This window comes from Coffea arabica, chromosome 2e (assembly GCF_036785885.1).
Source record: "Coffea arabica cultivar ET-39 chromosome 2e, Coffea Arabica ET-39 HiFi, whole genome shotgun sequence".
Taxonomy (NCBI): domain Eukaryota; kingdom Viridiplantae; phylum Streptophyta; class Magnoliopsida; order Gentianales; family Rubiaceae; genus Coffea; species Coffea arabica.
Window position 1 is genome coordinate 4,566,484 of NC_092313.1, and position 8,979 is coordinate 4,575,462.

The 8,979-nt window shown below is 38.7% G+C and overlaps 1 protein-coding gene across 2 annotated transcripts; it reads left to right on the forward strand.

Annotated features, from left to right (window-relative positions):
• The first annotated feature begins 2,634 nt into the window (after positions 1-2,634).
• LOC113730243 (probable LRR receptor-like serine/threonine-protein kinase IRK) lies at positions 2,635-7,173 on the forward strand. 2 transcript variants are annotated; one of them, XM_027254803.2, is made up of 3 exons: positions 2,635-3,028; positions 3,454-4,985; positions 5,469-7,173. In XM_027254803.2, the coding sequence occupies exons 2-3, from the start codon at positions 3,514-3,516 to the stop codon at positions 6,916-6,918; spliced, it is 2,922 nt and encodes a 973-aa protein (XP_027110604.1). In that variant the 5' UTR covers positions 2,635-3,028; positions 3,454-3,513; the 3' UTR covers positions 6,919-7,173. The 2 variants fall into 2 exon arrangements, with proteins under 2 accessions (XP_027110604.1, XP_027110605.1); XM_027254804.2 differs by having other exon boundaries at positions 2,889-3,066.
• Positions 7,174-8,979: the final 1,806 nt, after the last annotated feature.

An 8,979-nucleotide genomic window follows, 5' to 3' on the forward strand; every position in this document is an offset into this window, starting at 1 on the left:
CTGCAATTCTTTCATGGGAAGAAATATTTTTCCCTCGAAAAACAAGAAGTGAAAAGGCAAAAAAGGACTATTCAGTGGTACACAGCCTATGAGATAGGAAGAACGGAGATATAGGGCAGAAGGGGGCCCTTTAGTCTGAATGGAATTTAGAATGAGAAAGCTATAATTAAAGCAAAAGTTGAGTCACTCTCCAACTCTGCAAAATTTCTGAGCTCCAATTACACATCCTTCTTTATTACACCACCCACCCATATCTATTCTCCACCTACTTTTATTACTGCTTTTCTGCAATTCGAAATAAATGCAGATGGCACATTTGCAGCAGTGAATTCCCTCTTTCCATGCACATTTGCAGCAGTGAATTCCCTATTTCTATTTGGATTGTGGATTATTAGAGATATTTTTACTGTAACACTTTTTGTGATGTGATGTATGTGAGATAAAAAGTTAATTGGGAAGGTAAAAAGGTGTATTGAAAATTGTAATGATGATGTAAGCAAATAAATTTGGGAAAATAAAACCCAATCCAAACAATTCGTTCACCTAAAGCAATTAAGGCATTGTTTAGACTGTCACCTTTAAAAAAAAAAAAAAATCATTTCCTATAAATAATTTCTAAATATATTTTTAATTATTTTTTTATCTTACAGATATTACATCAATTATTCTCAAAAAACTTTCCAAAAAATGTAATCGAAACGCGTTCTAAACATTCAATCTGAACTCTAATGGCTAGCTTGGAAGATAAGATGTAACTAGAAAAAAAAAAGAAGGGAAGAGAAAGGTAAATGTTTTCAATGTTTGGGAGATTTAGTGAAATAGAGAAAAAAAAAAGAAAGCAACTAATTTGGAAGGAGAAAAACAACAGCTATAGTTAAAAAAATTTTCCATCCCAAATCGGGCAGAAAGCAAAGGAAAGCCGCTGAGAGCCTACAAAAAATTTTAAAATTGCCCATTCTATTATTAAAAAGTTATTGAATGAAATTTTTATTGACCGATATATCTAAAATCATTTTCTTTCTTTCATAAACTCCTAAACAACATTAAAATCTCTTCTGTTCTGTTCTGTTCTTATCCTTTCTTTTTCTCTCATAATCTAACCTTTCTCTTCTTTTCTTTGCTATCCTCAACTGCCAAACTAGCTATAAAGTGGGAGTTATATCCATCCCATGTTTTAATTTAAGGGGCCCTAAGTATCATTTTGGAGACCGAAATGCCAATAGATCACGTTCTCAATGGCTCAAAGGGACTCACCGTGCCTTAGATTAGCAAGAAGGAATTGGAAAATTAAAAAATAAAAATAAAAGGTCACTGTATTGGACTCGGTTATCACTACATCTTGTCCACCACAGTTACATTACTTGCCAACCAGTAATCGATTGGGAAAATTGAAAAGGAAATGCTCAGAATCAAGCATAAAACGACTTGGGCGAGCAGAAGCTGAATTGTCTTTCTGACGTGTGAAGTTGACGCAGCTCTTTTTTTTTTTTTTTTGTGAAGCAGCAGCCCTTTGTTGGTGGGGTTTATAGAAGCTCGGTATCATTATCCTAAAGTTCATGCAGACGAAATTTGAGAATGAAGCAAGCCAAGACAATCAACAATTTAAAAATAGCTAACATCACCAAAAGTGGCCTTTAGTGACTACGTACAAAACGGATGCTTACCGCTACAAGCAATTCCCCATTTCCCTGCCCATTTCTTTATTTTTCCAAATATAGGAAGAAATAATTCTAAACGTTTGAGAAGGGAGAAATACGGAATACTACCTAATACCGTCACATCAAAAATTATTTACGTGTGTGTATGCGTGGATTCTTTTCTACAGGCTGGCTCAACTTTATATATACTGTAAGTTGAAGCACTTGGAATTAATAAAAATACATCTCCAAGGCACTGTGCATTTATCATGATTTTTTTTTCTCTCTTTTCATAAATTTATTTTCCCATGCATTAATGACAAGTTTAAGAGAGAGTTGGTGAGAGTATCCACATGGGAGCAATTTTTCAAAGATAAATTATTCCGTTTTTCGTGAACACATTTTTCAAATACCTTTTTATTTCACATATATCAAGTCGTTACAGTAATTTTTTTTATGAAAAATTCAGAAAAATGCAATCCAAACAAAGCATAAAATTTTAATAGGCATCTAAATTGGCAAAATATTACTTGTTACTTCACAGTGTTAATGAATTAATTTTATATGCACTAGCATTATGTACATTAATAGGTGCCAACACGTATCGTATGTATAAGAATTGAAATTCAAATTGTAATTAAAATTAAGTAATGTGCACCCATGCCCGTTAATGCATCCATCCATCGCTTCTATCTAATTAATAATAATTCGGGGTGAAGAATTAAAGAAAAGTTGAAACCTTACCATTTACCGGCCAAGGCTACAGGGGTAGAAACCCTAGTAGGATATTGGGAGGGAGCTACTGGACTGCTGGCGCCACCCGTTTAAACCACGGTAAAGACTGAGAACCACGTATGTGCCACATCGGAAAATATTCACTTACTATATTCAGCCACGTGTCCAACTAATAAAAGCGGCCCCCACACCCTCCTCCCCCCACTTTTTTGCCGTTATTAAAGAGTCTCTTGTTTGGGTCTCAGACAAAGAAAAAGAGAGGAAAAAAAAAAGCAAAAGAGAGAGAGTGCGAGAGAGAGAGAGAGAAACAGAGAGAGAGTGCTTTAAATGCTTCACTGACTCACCGTTGCCGGAAACTTCAATTCCCCCCACTTTTCACGGCGACTTTTCTGGCGTCGCCCTTCTCGAAAAGTCTCCCTTACTCCTTCACCTCCGGCTGTCTCATTCCCGGCGGAAATCTCAAAACCAGCAGAGCTGACATTCTTCGCTTCCTTCCTTCAGTCTCAGATCGAGAGCTCTTTTTAACTATTTCGAAGTCCATTTCAGTTCGCTTGTTTAGCTTTAGTACCAACATTTGCGGGAGGGAGGACATTTGTTTTTCTCATAATAACTGCTTTATTCCAGTTACGGAGTTGTCTAACATCGCCATTTTTAAGGTTCGTTGTAGCGCCATTGCTCCTTCGCTTGAAACGTGGTAGGATGACTTTTGCTTGTCTTTTAGGGTTATAACTTTGATGTTGCGCACCTTGTTCGCTCGATTTTTTTGGGTGATTTTCCTCTCGTTTTTGCTTCTCATTTCCAACCGGTAATTAGCCGTTAGGGAGGAAAAAGAAAGAAGAAAGTAGGCGCATTTTGGTGTTTTAAGTATAGACTGTAAAATGTGCTATAAGATTTTGATTTTTGCATATGAGGAAAAGCATTTTCAGCTAATATCTGAAGTGGTTTTACAGGTGTCTTGCTTCGGACATTTTTTTGTGGTTTTTAGCAGGATTCATCTTTGTTAATTTTAGTCAGTACAGAAGCTAAACAATGTACTGCGTCTGATTATTATGTTCGCATATATGTGTATTTTTTTTTACAGAGTTGTGATGGAAATATAAGAGGGGGCATTGGAATTGTATTTGTTGAAGTGGGGATTGAAATGAGAAGGCTTCTGCTGTGTTGTGGTTTGGCACTTATCTTGGTTGTTTTATACCCCATTTCTGTGAATGGCTTAAGTCCGTCAATGAATGACGATGTTTTAGGACTGATTGTATTCAAGGCTGATGTTCAAGATCCACAAGGAAAATTGGCGTCCTGGAATGAAGATGACGAGAGTCCCTGTATCTGGAATGGTGTCCAATGCAACCCCAGATCCAATCGGGTCTCTGAGCTTGTTCTTGACGGGTTCTCTCTTTCAGGAAAACTAGGCAGAGGCCTTCTTCAACTCCAATTTCTTCATAGGCTTTCCCTGGCAGACAATAATCTTACAGGCAGCTTAAGCCTCAGCCTTGGCCAGCTTCCTAACCTCAGGACTGTAGATTTGAGTGGTAACAGTTTATCTGGACCGATTTCAAGTGATTTCTTTCAGCAATGTGGGTCTTTAAGATCGTTATCTTTGGCTAAAAACAAGTTTTCGGGTCAAATTCCTGCAAGTTTGAGCTCGTGCTCAATGCTTACTTCCCTGAATATCTCATCCAATCAATTTTCAGGGCAGTTACCCGCGGGGGTGTGGTCTATGCGTGCTCTTAGAACGCTTGATCTGTCTGACAATATGCTGGAGGGTGAGATTCCCAAGGGCATTGAAGGTTTGACCGCTTTGAGAGCACTAAACTTGCGTAAGAATAAGTTTGTTGGTGAAATTCCTGATGGAATTGGAGGTTGTATAATGTTGAGGTCAATTGATTTGAGTGAAAATTCTTTGTCAGGAGCGCTTCCCGGCTCAATGCAGAAGCTTACCTTATGTAATGATCTAAGTTTACAGATTAATGCATTTACAGGCAACATGCCAGATTGGATTGGAGAAATGAGAAGCCTTGAGGCACTGGATCTCTCTGAAAATAACTTTTCAGGTGGGCTTCCAAGTTCAATTGGCCAACTTCGCTCGTTAAAGCAGTTAAACATATCCACCAACACCTTTAGTGGCATCCTGCCTGATTCTATGAGCGGCTGTGTAAACCTTTTGGTATTAGATGTTAGTCACAACTCTTTGAGTGGCAACATTCCTTCTTGGATTTTCAGATTGGGTTTACAGCAACTTATATTTTCAGAAAATAGATTGAGCGGGACTATGGACAATGCTTTTGCTGCATCAATGGAAAATTCTCGCCAAAAGGTTGTTGCTTTGGATATCTCGCACAACAATTTATCTGGTGAAATTCCTCTAGCCATTGGGGTTTTTAGTAGCTTGCAAGTTTTAAATTTGTCCAAAAACTCACTGATTGGTGGCATTCCATCAAATATTGGAGAACTGAAGTTGTTGGATATACTTGATTTGAGTGAGAATCAATTAAATGGTAGCATCCCTTTGGAAATTGGACGAGCTACATCTCTTAACAAACTGATCCTTGAGAAGAATTTTTTGGCTGGAAATATTCCTACATCGATTGGCAACTGTTCTATGTTAACCTCCCTGTAAGCTCTCTGCCTTAATTCTTTCCTTTGTGCGTTTCGTTAATGATTATGCCTTTAGTTGTCCGATTCAATTTTTGATTCAATCTGTGAATCTATATGGAATTAAGTTTTGGGCTTAATGCTATAGCTTGGATGGAAGTCAGAGAATTCAGACGCTATATTGCCTGGTAACTTCGTTTATGATCAAAAGTATTTTGAGATTTGACATCTTAATTTCGAAAAAGTTTCACAATTTGCAATAATATCTTGTCAGCTAAAAGTATTTTTTGAGATGCTATATCAACATTTCTTTCGCTTTACAGTAGGTCTAGCTTATTATTTTTCCAATTAATTAAATTCATTCAATAACTGCAAATTGCATTGACTTTGTTATAACTTGTGAATCATGAACTTTGTCTTTTAGCTTTCCTCTGTTTTCCTAATAGTGGATCATGCTTGGATATGCTTCTAAGTCTTATCTGTTGCTTTTACCAAATTTGGCAGGTCACTGTCACAGAACAATCTGACAGGCCCTGTACCTGCAGCCGTAGCTAAACTTGCGTACCTGCAGTATGTGGATTTGTCTTTTAACAAACTCATTGGAACCCTTCCAAAGCAGTTGGCAGATCTTGGCCGCCTTCTTTCCTTCAACATTTCACACAACCAGCTACAAGGTGAACTACCAGCCGGGGCTTTTTTCAATACCATATCTCCATCCTCAGTATCAGGCAATCCAGGACTTTGTGGTGCTTCAGTCAATAGAACCTGCCCTACTGTCCTCCCAAAACCTATTGTACTTAATCCCAACTCTTCTGATTCCCCTCCGGGCTCAATTCCTGAAAAATTCGGTCATGAAAAAAAAATTCTCAGCATTTCTGCCCTGATTGCCATTGGTGCAGCCGTTGTGATTGTCGTTGGCGTAATTGCTATCACTGTGCTCAATCTTCGTGTACGCTCTTCTGCATCTCGTTCTGCAGCTGCTCTCACGTTTTCTGGGGGTGATGAATTCAGTCATTCTCCTAGTACAGATGCCAATTCAGGCAAACTTGTCATGTTTTCTGGTGATCCTGATTTCAGTACGGGGACGCATGCTCTGCTCAACAAGGACTGTGAGCTTGGACGGGGTGGATTTGGAGCTGTCTACAGGACTGTTCTTAAAGATGGGCGCTCAGTTGCCATTAAGAAACTTACTGTCTCGAGCCTAGTCAAGTCGCAGGATGATTTTGAAAGGGAAGTTAAAAAATTGGGGAAAGCTCGTCATTCTAATCTTGTGACGCTTGAAGGTTATTACTGGACTTCATCACTTCAGCTTCTTATATATGAGTTTGTTTCCGGTGGAAATTTGTACAAGCGCCTTCACGAAGGATCTGGCGGAGACTACCTGTCGTGGAACGAGAGGTTTAATACGATTCTTGGGACTGCCAAAAGCTTGGCTTACTTGCACCAAATGAACATTATACACTACAATTTGAAGTCAAGCAATATCCTGATTGACAGCTCAGGTGAGCCCAAAGTTGCTGACTATGGATTAGCCAGGTTGCTGCCCATGTTAGATCGATACGTTTTGAGTAGCAAGATTCAAAGTGCACTTGGTTACATGGCACCTGAATTTGCTTGCAAAACTGTGAAGATAACTGAGAAGTGTGATGTGTATGGATTCGGGGTTCTGATTCTGGAAATAGTCACGGGGAAGAGACCGGTTGAGTACATGGAAGACGATGTGGTAGTACTTTGTGACATGGTCAGAGGAGCACTGGAAGAAGGCAGGGTGGAGGAATGTGTTGACGGGAGGCTGCAGGGGAAGTTTCCGGCCGAGGAAGCAATTCCAGTAATGAAATTGGGATTGATTTGTACATCTCAGGTGCCTTCAAACAGACCGGACATGGCAGAAGTGGTCAATATATTGGAACTGATTAGATGTCCTTCTGAAAGCCAGGATGATGAATTGGGATGAGTTTAGTAGAATTTCAAACTTCAAAAAGAGTGTGTTAGTGATAGCTTGTCCGGGGAGAACGAATCCGGTTTTGTTATCTGACTATAAGAAAATCTTCTTCTTAGAGATTCTTTAGTCTCTTGTTGTTTTTAGGCATCTCTTGACCCTTTAGTTGCATATTTGCAATCTCTCCTCTTTTGTTCCGTTCAATCACCGGATTCATTTTCGCCGGGTTACTATTTAGTGTCCCATGGGATGTCACATTACTTTTTCCTATTGGCTTCCTACCTCATCTTCATCTCTAACTTTTGGAGCTTGTTTTGTTTATTTATTTATTTTTGGGTTCTGCAAATAAATGTCAAACAAGATGTATCCTCAACCACTCGCTCTCCTGGTTAAATCGATAATGCGGACAGGACAGTTGCAGTTTTCATCCAAGTTGGCCTTTCATATTTTTCCTAATCGTCAGAGCTTGAATTTGCGTCCAATTTGTCCGTGACAGCAGTGGTCTTTCTAACTAAACGATTGGATGCTTCCGGGCGACAGGTCAGAGTATAACTCACCAAGTCAAAAGTGAGTTGATAGTTTCGAGGGTTCTCAAAGATTCTAAGCTCCCTTATCAAAGCAGGCAGTGATCTAAGTGATGATTATAATAATTAAAAGAGGGGCAAAAACAAAAGTGAAAAAAAGCTGAAGCTATAATGCGACGGAGGAAACAGTCAGGGCAACTTGGATGTCGGAGAAGCAGCACTCTTTATTATTTATTTTGCCAGCTATGTCTTCAGGTATTCGCAATTGACTTCTTTAAAAAAATTCATATTTTGTTTCTTTCCCTGTGGCCATTTGCACCACACTTCTTTCAAGGGCTCTTTCTACCTAATCATGGCCTCTTCCCCAGTTACCAAGTGTCACGATTTGTCATGAAGTAAAACATGCAAATTGGCTATGTATTTTGGAAATTTGGTCTCAGTACCGTCTCTTTTTTCTTTTTCTTTTTTTTTTTTTGCTTTGGAAGAAAGAAAAAATAAAACTTAATTGCATTTGATAGTAATTACATCACTTTAATTGAAAATGTTCGACCATGTGCAGTGATAACTAATATGAGTTGTCCCTAAGGACCCGATAATGAATGTTGTTGGGTCCAAGAACCTAACATTTGGCAATTTTGTAATCAACTAGCCACATGGGATTGTTACCAAGACTCCTTTTTTTTGTTTTGTTTTGAAGAATTGATTACCAAGAAACTTCTTCATTTTTATTCCTCATCTAATCATTTGGTTCTCTGGTTGCTTGAGTGATCAATACTCCTAACTCTCATTGCTCATTAGTCATTATGACTCTAGCGGCCGGTCATTTAGTGAAATTTTACTCCGATGTATACAAAATTGCATTATTCGGAAATGCGCTGGTGGTTGAAGACAATAATTGGGGTTTAGATATTGGAGTCTGATCAATGCGGCCTTCAATTACCTTAGATAGTTGATATCAATGGAAAACCAAAAAAAAAAAAGGGGTAACAGCGAATCCAAAAGTTGTGGAGTTAAAGACGGGGGTTCTGTTTGACTGGGGGGTGCTTAAAGAAAATAGAATCGAATCGAAAGAATAAAAAGCAATCTCAAATGTAGAGAAAGGTAATGGGCTCAGAGCTCATGACAGGGGAAGGACGAGAGAGGAGTCTGCTGAATCAAGAATCATCATCATCATCATCCGTCCACCCAACACTACTGCTTTTTTGGTAGCACCATGCGCTTTACTGAGAGGAGACCAAATGATACCAGATGAGCCCTTTTTTTTTCCCCTGCTTTTTGTTGAGCACATTGCAGTGGGGAAGGAATATAAATGATATAACCCATAAAATGATGTTGGAATTTTGATACAAACATGTAAAGCAATTGGGGAAGACAGACACTACTGTGTGCATGTGCTGATAATCATCCCTTCCCAAATATACCCGCAGCCTAAAGCGTGCGTATGAATCAGATTGAATCCCAAGCTACTCTATTTAATACTCTAATTAAGCAAACAAATATCCTGTGTATTGCTTGGCTCAAAAAGCCAATGTGCAGCAAAAGAATTTGTTTT